Source organism: Pteropus medius, unplaced genomic scaffold (assembly GCF_902729225.1).
Source record: "Pteropus medius unplaced genomic scaffold, Ma_sr-lr_union100, whole genome shotgun sequence".
NCBI classification, from domain to species: Eukaryota; Metazoa; Chordata; class Mammalia; order Chiroptera; family Pteropodidae; genus Pteropus; species Pteropus medius.
Genome location: NW_024340629.1, coordinates 165,502 through 182,876, shown reverse-complemented (window position 1 = coordinate 182,876; position 17,375 = coordinate 165,502). Strand labels below are relative to the sequence as shown.

Sequence of the window (17,375 nt, the reverse complement as noted above, 5' to 3'; positions counted from 1 at the left end):
CACTTTTGGAATTGACATCAATGATATGTTCATACTGTTTAGGATGTTAATATCTATATAAGTGAAATGGTAGTCATGAATATATTGCTTTTTATTATATCTTTTTTATTTAAATCATGATTTTGCTATCCTCTTAGGATGCTTTGCTGTTCAGTCATTAGTTTTATACTCTGAAAAATTTTGTATGAAATTTAGATGATTTTTTTCCATGAAAGATTAGAAGGACCCACCTTTAAAACAATCTGAAGGGAAAAGAAGTTAAAGAAATAAAGGTAAAGAAAACACAACCATTAATTTAAAATTTAATACTCATAAAAGTATAGTGGAATTTAACTTTAGAAAACCAAATGCATAGTGGAATGAGAATATTATTTTGATATAGGAATTATAATGAAGAGAAGCAAATCAGTGTATTAAATGAGTTAATAATGATTTTCCTTAGAGATTGGGACTGAAGTTGCAGGGTCAAAAGGTGGAAAGCTATATTACTTTGTATTGTAATTCTTTCTAAAATTTCTTTAAAATCTATTTAACCAAATATGTGTCTTTTAAATAAAAAAACATTTAAAAAATATCAGATTTCCCAATGTAAGCTAAACTGTTCTTTATTTTAATTAAGTGTATTAGGGTAACATTGGTTAATAAAAGTATATAGGTTTCAAGTGTGCAATTTAATAACACGGCATATGTATATTGCATTGAATGTTCACCACGCAACATTAAATTGTCTTCCATCACTATATATTTGACCCTCTATACCCTTATCTACCTCCCCCTCCTCCTCTTCCCTCGAATAACCACCAAACTATTGTATGAGTCTATGTTTCTTTATATTTCTAATGATAGTCTGTTGACAGAACATAAAGTATTATACATAATTTGCAATAATAAGCAGTTTGTGACACAAAAAATAAAATGGTTTCTGAATATGTTAGATTACAATGGTTTCTAAATGTAGTTCTACATTTAATGATGGAGGTGGGTCTCAACTTAAATTGTTGCTCTTAAAAACCTTGGATTTGAATTAGCTATGATGGGTTTTCATACTAAAAGTTCACCAGATGGTATCTTCTGAAATCTAATGACTCTTCTGATGGTTTTCCCCACAGTAATTTCCCTTAATGGCCTAGATGGAACAGCAAAACCTAACAGTGCTGAAAGAATTCATTCTCATGGGAATCACAGACCACCCTGAGCTGCAGGCCCCCTTCTTTGGGGTGTTCCTTGTCATCTATGCGGTCTCAGTGGTGGGCAACTTGGGCTTGATCATCCTGACCAAGGTGGATTCCAGGCTGCAGACACCCATGTACTTCTTTCTCACACACCTGGCATTTACTGATCTTGGTTATTCAACGGCTGTAGGACCAAAAATGCTAGTAAATTTTCTTGTAGATCAACATACAATCTCCTATAATTGGTGTGCTACTCAACTCACTTTCTTCTGTATGTTTATTGCTAGTGAAATTATCCTTCTGTCAGCAATGGCTTATGACCGTTATGTGGCCATCTGCAACCCTCTGCTCTACACAGTCATCATGTCAAAAAGATTATGTCAGTTGCTGGTGGCAATATCCTATCTATATAGTGTCTTTTTGTCTTTGCTGATCACCATAAAAATATTTGTTTTGCCATTTTGTGGGTACAATGTCATCAAGCATTTCTACTGTGATAGTCTACCATTGATATCTTTGCTGTGTTCAGACACACATGAAATTAAATTGATAATTCTCATATTTGCAGCTTTTACTTTGATATCATCTCTTCTGATAGTCCTTGGGTCCTACACCCTAATTCTTGCTGCCATCCTCAGGATGCACTCTGCTGAGGGCAGGCACAAGGCCTTCTCCACCTGTGGATCACACCTGACAGTGGTGGTTCTATACTATGGTACTCTCTTCTTTATGTACGCACAGCCCAAGTCCAAAAATTCATCTGATACTGATAGAATGGCCTCTTTATTTTACACTTTGGTGATACCCATGCTGAATCCCATGATCTACAGTTTGAGGAACAAAATGGTGAAAAATGCCCTGACTAGAACCTGGAACATGTGTGCCAATATCCTATTGAAAATTCATTGTAAGATATGCTAGCAATAGATTATGTATTAGTCAATGTATATTATAACTGGATTGTTCAACAATGTGCTTCTACCTCCTTGGATGAGCCAGATTCAATGTGATAAGTACAGAAATAAAGAAAATTATTCATCAGACAAAATGTAGCACTAATGATGAGTACACTCGGATCCTACTTTAAATAATAATTTTTACTCTCAAGTTTTTGAAGTCTATTTGCTGCCACTAAACATTTATTTTTATAAAGCCAACCTGTATATTACATTAGCAATTTTATCTGTAGTGCCTAACATGGTAAAGAGACAATAACAATGATGCTCAATAGATTTTATATAAGTGTATTCATTCAAAGAAATAAACATGTACTCTTAAGTTTAACAACAAAAACCACTCACTCTATAGGACTTAGAGAAAATACAAAATACAGGTAGAATGAGAAGTGGGCTATATAGTATGATAGATGATATTGAGCAATATGAAAATGAAATAAAGCAAGTAACCTGAACGGAGCTCAAATTTTAGCTAAGGTTGTCATTGAGACCTCTGTGAAGATGACATTTAAATGAACACCTGAGAAGGATAATGAGTTCACTATATGGACATTTAAAGAAAGAGACCTAGGCTTTGCTGGTCCACAGAGAGAGAACTGTCAATGAAACAGTTCTTAAGTGACGATATCAATGTTATGTTAAGGAACAGAGTCAAAGACTGTTGGAGCATAAAATGTGATTAGGAAGTGGAGGAGATAAGGAAGGACTTGTAACAGATTTTAACCCAGTAGGACCATATAGACTATATATAGACAACTTGCCCTTTCTTCTGATTGATTAAAAAAAAAAAAAAAACCCTAGAGGATTTAGAGTGAAAGACCGATTTAATGTATCTTTTGTTAAATGACAACTCTGACTGCTATGCAAATAATAGACTGTAGGATACCAAGTCTTGGAAATGAGAAATACTGCAGAGGTTTATTCATGATAATTTGGGAGAGAACAGAGGCTTAAGCAAACTTGGAAAGTCAGAGAATGAGAAATGATTAGAGCCTTGGCATATTTATAAGAAGAGATCGATAACATTGTTCATATTTACATGATTTTTTAAAAGCTTGAAAAAAGTTTAATAATTTTAAAAGACTAGAAAAATGAGTTCCAGAGCTCACCTGAAGGCATGTTGAATACTCTTTCTGCTTCTATTAATATTATGTAATAGAGACCAAATTTAACATTAAAAAAAATAAGAAAAATACAACAAAACATAAAGAAAGAGATAAGAAACAAGTTTCCAAAACATTGACATCAGGCAATGAAGGACAGTTTCCCTGAGAGATGAGGAACAAATGAGGTGAATCCTATGATTGCCTACCCTTCCTGGTCTAAGAGAGATTCCAGGCTGCACTGTCATATGGGCAAACTTAAGTGAAACCTAGAAGAATTTAATAGAAGAGACAGAGATGACAGTCCACGGACCAAGGTAGCTAGAGTTTGCAAGACAGACTGCCAAAGTCAAGGGTTTTCATTGAGAAAGGAAAGTGGATCTCTGCAAAGAATCTTTCTCAATTGCTCAACAGAACAACTGATCGGCACAGGCAACTGGTAAACACCTAAGACTAAAAATAAAAATCATCTGAAAGGATTAAATACAGCAGTGCCCAGAACTCAAACAGAGGCAGGAATTGTGCCAATTTGGTGAACAGAAAGTAGAAAAACTCATAACTCATGGGGCTTTATGTTGAATACTCAAGAAAGTTTACTCCAGTAGAGGAGAATAATTAACCCTAAAGTGAGCATTGCTATTTGTCCATCTAAGAAATGATAAAAACAATATCTGAAAGGACACACACACACACACACACACACACACATACACACACACATCCCTCAGTCTTTGCTCCTAAAGGCCCTCAAATGATTGTAGGAGGCCCACCCACATTCTGGAGGGTAATTGGCTGTAATCAAATGTACTGATTAAAATGTTAACCTTTAAAAAAATCTTCACAGCAACATCTAGACCAAGCTTTAACCAAAGAATTAGGCACCATAACCTAACCATTGGACACAAAAATTAACCATCGAAGCAGAAAAAAAAGAAAGTTAATCAAGAGTAAAAAAGTAAGAACATAATACAGAAAGAGAAAATAAATCTAACTCTCTGGTGAATGCATATTGTTCTAGGCAATTAAAATACACCCCATTTTGCATGCTGCAAAGTTTTCAAATTCTTCAGAGACAATCGAGAAACTGCTTTAACTTTGAATGTAGAATGTGTTGAATTAAGTTTGACAGACTAAAAACCGAATGAATTGTAATATTTAATGAATTAATCTCTCTAAAATTTTCACCTCCATTTAGGTATTCTGAAAAGAATCAAGATTTTTGAAGAACATGGATCATAATCAAATATCAAATTGTATAATTTATGTTTTGTTCCATTTTTTTTAATGCTTAGCATTATATTGTCCTTTTTGGGTAAATATTTAGTCATTTGCACTGCTTTTGGAAATCTAATTTCTTGATAATCTATGTTTTTCTACTCAAAATTCTGTGGTGAAAATGGGAAAATGATAAGAAAAAATAAGAAATATAATTTTCTTTCAGAGTATTACACTTGGTTATATATTGCTGATTTTGGACTCAGTGAAGTAATACCCAGGTAACTATAATTTAAAAGTTACAATTAAATAACTTCATTATAAGTAATTAAAATTATAACAACAGCAACAAAAAAAACAATTATTTTTAATTTAAAACAATGCCTTGGGGAAAGATGACAAGCTGTATTAATCAAAGGGAGGTACAGAGAAAAGAACTTATGTAGAAGAGGTCAAAAGAGAAACGATGAAAATAAAAGTAAACTTTAATAAATGTAATAAAATCAATCTATGTTTTAATGCAATTAGGAGTCACAAGTAAAAGCTAAACCCCAATACAATTTTTGCTGTCAGTTCAGTGATAGACCTGGTGCGAGGAAGGTTACACAATATTTAGAATCTGGATGCTCCTCATCCAGCTCCATAACTAGGGTCATGTGTGATGTTAGGTTTTCCCTCCAAAATTTACTCCTCTTTTAAAAAGCAGAAATTTAAATGACAAAACAGACCCAAGAATGTGCAGGTGGGCAGATCAATTAAATATGTAAAATAATAAATATTTAAAGTATTTTTTATTTCTATTTTTTATTTTATTTTGTTACAATAAGTTTATTGAGGTAACATTGGTTAATACGATTATATAATTTTCAGATGTACATTATAATTTGACATCTGTATATTCTATTGCATATTACCACCCAAAGTCCAGTTTCCTTCAGTTACCATATATTTGATCCCCTTTACCCTCTTCAACCTCTCCCTACCTCAAAATATTTGATCCCCCCTTGCCCCGTCTCCGTCCCCACTCCTCCTCTATCCTATACCCTCTGGTAACCACTAGTCTATAGTCCATGTCTATGATTTTCTGTTTGTTTGTCCTGTTGATTTGTTGCTTTTAGGTTTATATCCCACATATAAGTGATATCATGTGATTTTCAACTTTTTCTATCTGGCTTATTTTGCTTAGCATGATAATCTTGAGGTCCATCCATGTTGTCAGAAATGACTGTATTTCATCTCTTCTTATGGCTGAGTAATATTCCATTGTATATATGTACCACAGCTTCTTTAGCCAATCATCTATCATAGGACACTTCAGTTGCTTCCATGTCCTGGACACTATGAATAATGCTGCTATGAACATCGGTGTGCAAATATCTTTTTGAATATGGGTTTTCAAGTCTTTGGGGTAAATATCCAATAGAAAGATTGCTGAATCATATGGTAGATAAATACTGAGTTTTTTGAGGAACCCCCATACTGTTTTCCATAGTGGCTGTACCAATTTGCAGTCCCACCAGCAGTGTATGAGGGCTCCTTTTTCTCCACACCTCTCCAACATTTGTTATTACTTGTCCTGTTGATTATAGCTATTCTAACAGGTGTGAGATGATATCTCATTGTGGTTTAGATTTGCATTTTCCTATAGCTAGTGATGTCAAGCATCTTTTCATATATTTATTGTATGTCCTCTAAGGAAAAGTGTCTGTTCAGATCCTCCGCCCATTTTTTGATTGAATCGATTATTTTTTTGTTGTTATTGAGTTGTATGAGTTCTTTGCATATTTTGGATATTAGAACCTTATCGGGGGCATTGCTTGCAAATATATTTTTTCATTCAGATGGTTATCTCGTTAACTTCTTAACGATTTATTTTCCTGACCAGAAGATTTTTAATTTGATGTAGTCTTATTCATTCATTTTAGCTTTTACTTCCCTTGCTTTTGAAATCAAATTCATAAAATCCTCTTTAAGTCCAAGGTCCTTGAATTTAGTTCCTGTTTTCTCTTATGCATTTTATTGTTTCAGGTCTTATATTCAAGTCCTTAATCGCTGGCGAGTGAATTTTGGTGTGTGGTGATAGACAACAGACTAATTTCTTTCTGTTGCAGGTGGCCTTCCAATTTTCCCAGCACCATTTATTGAGGAGGCTTTCCTTTCTCCGCTGTATGTTTTTGGACTTTTTGTCAAAAATTATTTGCCCATATAAATATTGGTTTATTTCTGGACTCTCAATTAAACAAAGTGGCAATAACAACAAAAAGTATAAAAGAAATAGCTTTTTTTAATCTTTATAATGTTATAGGAATGCTAAACAGATGCGGAAACTGGCAGAGCTTATGGGAGAAGGAAGTATCGAATGAAGCATAGTACAGCCTGCAACTTTGGTCACATGAAAGGCAATACGCATTAGACATTACAGAGGAAGCTAACACAAAAACTTCATGTGGCTGTTTGGGCTCTGGGAAGAACCTCATTTATTCATTCATTTATCATTCATTCCATCAGTCAATCAGTCTTTTGAAATCATTTTTGAACATCTACTTTTACCTGGGTACTATTTTAGAGACTGTTAATACAAAGGAAAAATATTTAGACATATCTTTTTCACTTATAAAGCTCATAGACTAGAAAATTCCACACAAAAAGAAAAATTAAAAATTAGTATATTTAATTATAATATTTGTGATTGAAGAAAGGTCACAAGGTTATATAAAAATATATTTTAATCAAATAATTTTAATTAAAATTATAAGTAAGATTAGGTTCATGATGGGTACCTTATTAATTTAATAAAAATATTTATATCAGTTTGCTTATATCCATTCATATTTGGGTTTTATGTTACATGTCATCTGATATTTCTGGCAAATATACCATGGCATATTCTTGACACAAAAATAGAGGCTTTCCATTCAGTGTATTCCTCATATTCACACTAAAATTGAACACTGGGGACAGAGCCCTGTGCTTTCTAACTGTTGAATTTTCTCCATCCTGGGCCCAGCAACAACACTTCCCAGATACTAGGGTACAATTCAAAACGCACAAAGTGTGGAGTCATTGCATGTGATTGTTATTCAGTATGAGCATCCAGGAGAGTCCCTGGCTGTTCAACATTTTTATTCTTTGGGTAAAACTTTTGCATGGAGACTTGATTAACGAGCATTTAATTTGTCTTCTTTTCCCTGGGGAATCAGAACTTGATCTGGGGGTTCTGGATCTCATGTTCAGGGACCAGGACCATATACAAACATATTTCAGTGGGAATGTCTTCGGGGACTTCAGACACTTGTAAAAAACTCTTTAGCATGCTTCGTGCAGGAACCTTAGGAGTGGGTCTCAGCAGATGTCTGTGTACAGAGAGGGTAAACCAAATACTTTACTTAATACTAATTCTGGATGTGCGGACAGATATCTTGGAAGCTTTATTAATTCCAATCAGACCCAGGACCGAAATGATATTTGCTCTGTTCTCTTTTCCAAGAGACTCGCATCTCTGCCCACTGACTGCTAACTAAAATGGTTCTGATTCAACTAGAACAATAGTACACAACAACCCTACTGATAAAGTAGACCGCTACAGCATTTATATAGAATAATGAATAGTCATTACAGGGAATATATTTCATCTTAATATAAGAAGGAATGCTTTTTGTCATAGAAATGGCAGAACTGATGGGTGTTTTAGAGATCACTCTGCGCCAGTCAGGAAGATTCTTAATTGTTTTGTCACATAAGATCTATGTCTTCAAGAAAGACCAAGTTTCACTGGGGGCAATAGTTTGTCTCTATGTTTCTGGTGAACACTGGGAGCTCAATCAAGATGCAGTGTTTGCTCCTTGCACAACTGATGTTTAAATAAATTTAAGACAAAGTATACAGTTAGTAATCAATGAAACATACTCTTGAAATCATATCAGAAGATATTTAAATATCATTTCTTCTTCAAATTAAAAGATAAAATGATTAACATCAGTTGTATTTAAAACTTTTTTTTACTGAGAATGTTATTTTAGTAGACCTATAAAATGTTTAGATTTAAAAACAAATTTGAGAGTGTATTTACCACTCAAAGTCAAATATGCAATATACAGATGGCATATTATTGAATTGTATGCTTGAAATCTATATAATTTTATTTAAAAATGTCACCACAATAAACTTAATTTAAAAAACAAATTTGAAATAGAAATTTGTAAAAAATTAAAATTGCTTTTATCAGGAACTTTATTTCAGTAACACGTACTTACCAGAATAAAAAGCAACCCTAGCTTTGCCTTAAGTTAAATTTCAGTAGACGATGGAATTCATAACAGGTGAAGATACATACTAGTTCATAGTAGACAATTAATAATTGCTATCATTGATACTTTTTTGTTCTTGTTAAATTAAGCATAGATAAGTTTATCAAATAGATTGTCTCAGAGCGAAACATGTACCGAGTTGCTTCACGTGCAGCAAATGAGCAAGGAATGATATTTTCATCAAAGCGAGTGACGCCACAGTGTTTTCCACCAAGAGCTTACTCGTGCACTTCTTTTCAGATGCAGTGTTGGAAGACAAGATGTGTGGAGAACTGCTACAACACCATCAGATGAGCTCATCAGACACATATTTGATGCACAAAATTAAGCATCTTTGAATTAAGACAAACAAACAAACACCGCAGAGTTAAGAGAATTAGATTGTGAGATAACATATTATGTGTTCCAGTGTTTTGAAGATGCAAAATAATAATTCATTTGCTATTTCTGTGTCAACTATTAAAGCACTCAGTCTGGCAAAATAGGTTACTGAGACTGAAATAAAAAACAAAAACCCTGTTTAAAAAATTATTCAAAACATGTTAATAATAATTACTATTGGCATCGATTATTTTGCATTTAATGTTAGCAGGCTCTGTGCTAACTGACCTATATGTGTGCACTATCTCATTTAATTCACACAAGACAATAGAAATACTTGAATAAACTCACGTAGCTGGTAATTAGTGAAGTAACAGGCAACTAACCAACCAATCAAGCAAACGAAACACATAAAAGAAAACCATAAAACTTTCCGCTAACCCATATCTTATACGGACTTCAACTAACTTACTTTCATTTGTCTAATCAGATATACAAATAATTACATCCACCTTCTAGGACACTCCTGCAGAATAAGGAGAACATTGTTTCAAAATGCCAAGCTCAGTGCTGGACACAGTACATTACACACTAAGCAATGATAGCACTCTCCCCTATCACTTCGCTATCCAAATAAAGTGATCAAACTTTAACAAATCAAAACTGTAAGTAATAACTTTGAAAAAATTTTTAAAAGGGCTTAAACAATTAAAAGGAAATGTAAAAGCTGGAAAGGGGAGGAAATGCTACCAGAATAAAATAATAGAGAAGAGACCAAAAACTAGAAGTCAGAGAGATATAGATCAGGACTGGCTGATATAGTAGAAAAAAGAAATGTGATTAATCGAAGAGGACACAAGTTTCTGAATGATACTAAGAAGGAACAGTATTGAGATGGAGTCTGTGGGCCGCTGAAGCAGAGTAATGTGGTAGAAATTGGGAGAGAAACAAAATCTGAAATTTTCAGTATCCGTGAAAGCCTAAACATTTAATAATCTGGCATCTAACAAAATTTTTTTTACTGTCTATTAATATCTTTGTTTCTCCAATTCAATGAAAGCAACAAAGTCAGTGGCTCCAGGGAATCTCACTCAGGTGACTGAGTTCGTTCTCATGGGAGTCTCAGATCGTCCAGAACTCCAGATCCCCCTTTTATTGGTTTTCCTGGTCATCTATGGACTGACCATGGCTGGGAATGTGGGCATCTTCACCCTCCCCAGTGTTGACTCTCAACTTCAGACCTCCATGTACTTTTTCATCCTACACTTGGCCATCATCAATCTTGGAAACTCTACTGTCATTGCCCCTAAAATGCTGGTTAATTTTTTGGCTTTGAAGAAAATCATATCCTACTATAAATGTGCAGCCCACTGCGTGGATTCTTAGTTTGTATTGTGGCCAAGATTTTTATGCTGGCTGCAATAGCCCATGATCGCCATATGGCTATTTGCAACCCCCTACGCTACATTGTGGTTTTGTCTCCACAGGTCTGCCTTCTGCTGGTGTCCCTCATGTACTTCCACAGTCTGACCACAGCATTGACTGTCTCTTTTTGTGTATTCTCTGTGTCTATTGCTCTTCCAATGTAATCAACCATGTTTACTGTGATAACATCCCTTTGTTGGCATTGTCCTGTCCTGATACCTACATTCCAGAAACAGCAGTGTTTGCCTTTTCGGGGACCAATTTGTTTTTCTCTGTGATTATTATTCTATTATCCTACTTCAACATTATCCTTGCCATTTTGAGGATATGTTCCTCAGAGGAATGACAAAAAACCTTTTCCATCTGTGCGTCTCACGTGACGGCTGTCACTGTGTTCTACAGGACTCTTCTCTTCATGTATTTGCACCCGAGGACCAACTACTCATTAGATACAGATAAAATGGCCTGGGTCTTCTACATGCTAGTGATACCAATGCTGAATCCCCTCATTTACAGCCTAAGGAATAAGGATGTGAAGGACGCATTGAAGAGATTCTTGGATAACCCATGTTAATCAATCAAACTCAAGTCAGTTTAAAACTACAGTTATCATCATTTAAGGATTTCCTTTTGTTCCTGAAAATCCTGCTGTTAAGTGAAGAGTCAATAAATAGTTGAAAATCCCTTTAATTTCAATGGGAAAAATCTTCATCCTATTTATTCCAACCTCAAATACTCAATTTTCTCTTTAGAAAAAAATGCATTATTTGACCAAAGTAAACCCACTTATATAAGTAATAAACAATAATTTGAAGATATAGATTAAAATCAAAGGGAAGTTTCTGAAGAGTTTTTATCATTTCTAAACAGGGAAGGCCTGATAGGTGGTGGGAGAGGTAAGCGAGACTCATTTCTCTAAAAGTGGTCAGTATAAGTTCGTCTACTTTGCCACAGATATCTTTTGTTCAACTCATAAAAGTATTGTTATGTTTGCAGCATTTTATCCATCAATTTTGGACTCATATTTTTTATCTTGTGCTGAAAACAAATATATGTAACAAAAAAAAACAATAAGCCTCTAGGTGAAAATAAAAATGAAATTAGAAAAGCTTACATATACATGGAAATGAGACATGTGGCAACACAGACTGAAAAGTTTATCGAAAAGGAGATTTTACTTTCTGTCCATCTCACTTGGTGCATGTAAACAAAACAAAATGTTGATATGCATCAAAAGATAGTGTAAAAATAAACTTTTTCTTGTTATATTTTCATACTAAAAACTATTGTGTAGAATTAATTTTCTTTGTTATGAAATCATTTAGAATATTTGCTTAGTGTGTTTTGGAGTAAAATGTTATTAGACCAACAAATATGTAATTGTCTTGAAAGTGACAATGATTCTCAAGGCCACTCATGACCCTCGACCAAAAAACAAAAAAAAAAGTTATCAGTCATTGTGTGCCATATTTCTGTCTATACATGTGAAACACTGCTAACATACAATGGAGTGAGGAAGAGGGAGTGTGACATGGGAAGTAAAGATAATAGAGATTGACACAATTCAGAACTTTTTTGTTTCAACGGTAAAATTGAAATTTTTTAAGGTCAAAGGTAAAACTACCTCAGCCACAAAGGTAAAGTTCTATCTCAATAGAAATGAAAAAGACCTTTCAAAGAAATCATTCAAAAATGAAGTCAATTCACTGCAGACATGGGTGGAAGGAGGTCAAACAGCATCAGGCCTCCTTATTCTTAGAGTAACTTCACAACCGGGCTGCAAAAGAACTTCCCACATGCCCTTCTCAAATATTCCCCCAACCTTAAACCATCATGCTGGCTTCTATCTCTTACTCAGTCTTGACTCTCCTTTTATTTCTTTCTGTATTTCAGTGAAAGGCTATAAAAATGTTCGTCCCTTCTAATAAACACAGCTATTACTTTATGAATCTTGAGATGTTTCCATCATTGATGGCCCTGCTTGTCACCTTCTATTCCAAGCTTCTGTACAGGATCACTTTTGACTCTTTCATACTTGGAAAAGTAGTTTTATAAACAACAACCATTATCTGGGTTGGAGCAATTTTCTTTACAAAAACATCTGCGATAACAAATTATTTCCTTCATCTCACAAAATGAACATGCATTGGGGTTAACTAACTTACCAAACTGAATATTAAAATATATAATATATAACTAAGTATCAAAATATATACTTCTTATAAAGTGATTCTAACAACTAAAGCAGTTTGAGCTATAATGGTCAGAAAAGGTTACTAACAATTTTTAAAACACACTTTATAAAATGTGCATGGCAAAGATCCAGAAGAATATATTACTGAAAGATAAAGATTATTAATGTTTACATAATCATAAAAACTGATTGAGACATGAAGTCATGAAAGTATATTATTAATAAGTCTAGCCACGTGCCCAGGAGGAAAAGTAAAGAGGTCTGGTGGTCAGCCAACCGTCTCTGCTGCTGGCTGGTCAGTTTTTTGTGTCGCTTCAGTAACTACTTCATCAGCAGTATCCAAACTGTCATTCTTAACATCGTTATGGACATTCAGATATTCAAATTATGTGTTTATTCACCCGTTATAATTTTTAAACTTTTTTCTTGACATGCAATGTGCTTACTGCATCTTCCTCTTTCGAATCCAGGTAAGTATAGATTTTTGTTAAAAATAATGTAGTAAGACAATAAGACGATATTCACTCTATAAAGTTAATCTGATTTAATTATTTATTGTGATCCTTTATATGTGCAAGCAATATATATGTATGTTCGATGTCCAGAGTATGAAATTCTTGTATATTGATGGTAGAATGTATAATGATAAAAGAAGTGTTATATAGATTTATTCTTATTTAAATAAATTAAATGTGCTCATTTTACTCAAATCAGTGACCCTCTCCAGGAGATGTTTCACAGATATGTTCATTCAGGGATCAGTGGGGTCCACACATACAAAGTTGTTAACTGTGGTGATACATAGTGATCCTAAGAGTTGGTAAGTTAATTCCTGTTACTATGGAAATGAACATATATTAAATGGGATCAGAGAGTAATTTTATTAAATGGAAGTAAGCAAAATACTGGTGTGTATGTACTAAAACGAATATACTTCAAAAACATTTACTTAAGTGAGAACATTTAGGTATCGTAATGAGTTTTATAACACCATAGGCATGCACATTAAAATATACATTATATTTACTTTATAAGCCTGTTTCTTGTTAAAAGATATATATCAACTTCCCCAATGTGGAAATGGGAAATTGAAGTGAAAATATAAAATAAAGACTGATGCTGATTGAATGAGAGTATCATTAACTCAATTTAGTTCCTCATGTTAAAAAAACTTGAGTTACACACATATTCTTAATCTTTATTCCTTCTGGATTTTTAAAATACTATAGGACATGTTTAAAATGTTGACCATGAAGTAATTTCTGCGTAACTAAAACACATATCTAACAAAAAAAATATACTTACATCCAGATATTTTAATGATGCAGCAAAAATTAAGCAAATAACAAAGTAACGTGGATGAATTATATGTAAAAAACAAAAAAAAAACCTTTGTCAATAGGAAAATCAAAGGTACCCTGAATAATTAACAAAGACTCGAGCATAATTTCCTGTTCTCCAATACTTTGGGAATAAGCAAGAATTGCAGTCAAGCTCCCAAGGGAGAGTCTCAAAGGAGTGAAACAATCATAAATTTTCTGACTGCACTCAAGTTATTCATCATGTTGAGGAACACAAAGCCAGACCTCCTTTCAGGTGAGTAGATGGCATTGATCACCTGATCACTAGACTAGCTGCAGGGACAATTTTTGGTGCATGTCTTCAATTTAAATTTGAGAAATGAGAATAATCACTAGTGCCAGACTCAGTAAATTATAAAACATGAATTAATAGTAACTTTTTATGACGATATGCTCCAATAAAGTGTCTTTCCACAATTATTTTGTTATTTGAATGTCGTAAGCTTCCTAATTTCTATTTGTTATGATTTCGATATTTATATGAGGACTCTAAATCATAAATCTTCTGAGGTAGTTATAAGCAATTTTGGAAAGCTCCACCTAAAATGTCATCTAAGCAAAATGCTGATGGTCGGGACAAAGTTACAAATGCTCCGTGAGTATTTGTGCCTCAAATACTAACAGATTTCTGATAAGACCTCCAATTATTTAGTAATATGATATATTTACTATCTCTAATTAACATGCAAAGTTTCATTTGTGCTATAGATATTTGTGACCTTGTTTTACTAATACCCTATTAAGAGACTGGAATTTACACAATTCCCCCTAGAGCAAACCCTGAAGCGAAGACTTGGGTATATTATGTTTATTTGGTAAGTTAATGAGGAAACAAAAATGAGGAAATGAGGAAGAAAGGACTGGAAAAGGAGGAAGCCAGTGATGTGTGAATAGAGTGTGGATTACTGCTGGAGCAGCTAAGGTTTTATTACTGAAGATGCTGCGAAGTGCCCTTCAGGGATCTTCTAGAAGGCTAGGAAAGCTTGGTTGTTCATCCACTGATTCGTGTCCCTTATCAGTCAGGCACTGCTCTTCGACACATTAAATCTCAGGCACTTCCAGCCTGCCTTGCATATAGACCGAGCAAGCTCTCAAGATGGTTTGTAAAATAAGTAAAATACTTGAAAGCTATACAATTTTATTAACCAATGTCACCCCAATAAATTAAAAATGAAAATAGAAGATGAGAAGCTGCCAGCATTCTTTAAAATGTCTACTGAGGTTTTAGGCCAAGTCAGAGGTGGCCCAAAGTGACAAGAAATGGGAGACAGGTGTGTCTGCTATAGAGATATTTGCAAGACCAAGATGATGGCAAAGTCAAAATAATATACAATAGACTCTTTGACTTAGACAAATATGTCCATGGCCCCATAATGATAGGATGTCTTTTGCCCTGAATATCTTTGCATTAAATTTCTTTTCTTATGGATCATGAGGATAAAACCTGGGAGGTATCTCTGAATGCATTTATAGTGTGGACAAAGCCAAGTTTTAAATCAGGACAATTAAAGGGTCCAGGAAGATCAATTCTTAGAAAAATTATTAATCGGGTACATGCATCCTACTGTCAGTATTGGTGAACGTACCACTCTTTAAACATTTCAGAGTTCTCAGCTTGGTTATTCGCTTTCTTCTCTTGTGCTGAAATGCATTAGGGAAGTTTTCTTCTTAATCTGTTGTTCCTCATGTTATAAATCACACGTGTCAAAAGTGAAGAGGGAAAATTATTGTTTGAAGGTTGGAAAGAGAAGAGTAAGAGACCTTCCCACACCTCTCCACAAGTCTCAGTTATATGGCTCAGGTGCAACACAAACCACGAGACTCAGCTCACTGAATTTTGCCAACATGTTTGAGAATCTAGCATAATGGCATATAATTATAATGAAGAAGCACATTTTTTTTTAAATCTCCAACAATTATGACAAGCCACATAATAGTGGTTTGGGGATTGGCATTAAATCCCACAGCCAGCAAGTTTACCACTGCATGTCTTAAGTTCCAAAATGTGGATATTTTCTAAGTAAGATTTGCCAAACAGTACATTTTGTCAAATTCCAAAGCTATGACTGGAAAACATTAATGTTGGTTTTATATCTGTCACTGCCACATAATTACAGAGTTAGTTGTCCTTTATTGAGATAATGTAGTATATTTCACACACCAAGAAATGGAAATGTATAGAGGGACACATGGCATTCTTAGCTGTGTTGGATGAGACAAGTATCTTGTGTGTCCATGTTTTATTACTTTAAAATAATATGTGTCTATTTCTGCTGATTCTAACTAACCCAAAGACTTCTGAGCTTGACATATTTTTAGAGTCATCGGAAAATATATGACAAACCCTCTGCCAACATTATACTTAATGGTGAAAAACGAAAATTCTTTTTTCTTATCGTCTTTCTTCCTTTCTCTCACTTCCTTGAATGATAATATGCTGTTCTGAATGTGACCATTTCATTTTTCTCAGTTGAGGTTATTTTCAAAATTTTATAGAATACTTAGTTGAGATTGGTAGGTTGCATTTGCAAGGGAGGACATCCTTGGGCTTCAGGTCCAATTCCTATGTTCTGGTACAACTCTGAAGTCTGTGCTTCTTTCACAAAAGAGTCATTAAAGGAGTTAATAATGATTTCTCTAGAGACAGGGACTGAAGTTACAGGGTCAGTAGGCAGAGTACTGTATTAACTTTTATTACAATCCCTTCTAAAATTTATTTAAAATCTATTTAAACATGTGTATTTTAAATAAAAAAAAAATTTTAAAAATATCAGATTTTCAAATGTAAGCTAAACATTTCTTTTTTAATTAAATATATTAGGGGGACATTGGTTAATAAAAGTATACAGGTTTCAAGTGTACAGTTTAATAAAATGTTATAGGTATATTGTATTGAATGTTCACCACCCAAAGTTAAATTTTCTTCCATCACCATATATTTGATCCACTTTAACCTTACCTACCTCTCTCCTCTTCTCCTTATCTCTAATAACCTCTGATCTATTGTCTGTGTCTATGTTTCTTTATATTTCTAATGATATTCTGTTGACAGAACCATAAAGGATTGTATATACTTGGCAATGATAAGCAGTATGTGGCACACAAAATAAAATGGTTTCTGAATATGTTAGGTTACAATGGTTTCTAAATGTAGTTCTACATTTAATGATGGAGGTGGGTGTCAGTTTAAGTCATTGCATCTAAAAACCTTGGATTTGAGTTACCCATGATGGGTTTCCATCCTAAAAGTTTACCAGATGGTATCTTCTGAAATCTAATGACTCTTGGTTTTCCCCACAGTAATTTCCCTTAATGGCCTAG

General features: G+C 33.9%; 1 protein-coding gene and 1 pseudogene across 1 annotated transcript; both read left to right on the top strand.

Annotated features, from left to right (window-relative positions):
• Positions 1-1,130: 1,130 nt before the first annotated feature.
• Positions 1,131-2,093, top strand: LOC120612892 (olfactory receptor 8K3-like). The gene has a single exon (XM_039875780.1). The coding sequence runs from the start codon at positions 1,131-1,133 to the stop codon at positions 2,091-2,093; it is 963 nt and encodes a 320-aa protein (XP_039731714.1).
• Positions 2,094-10,127: 8,034 nt separating this feature from the next.
• LOC120612100 (olfactory receptor 8J2-like) lies at positions 10,128-11,073 on the top strand (annotated as a pseudogene).
• The last annotated feature ends 6,302 nt before the right edge of the window (positions 11,074-17,375 follow it).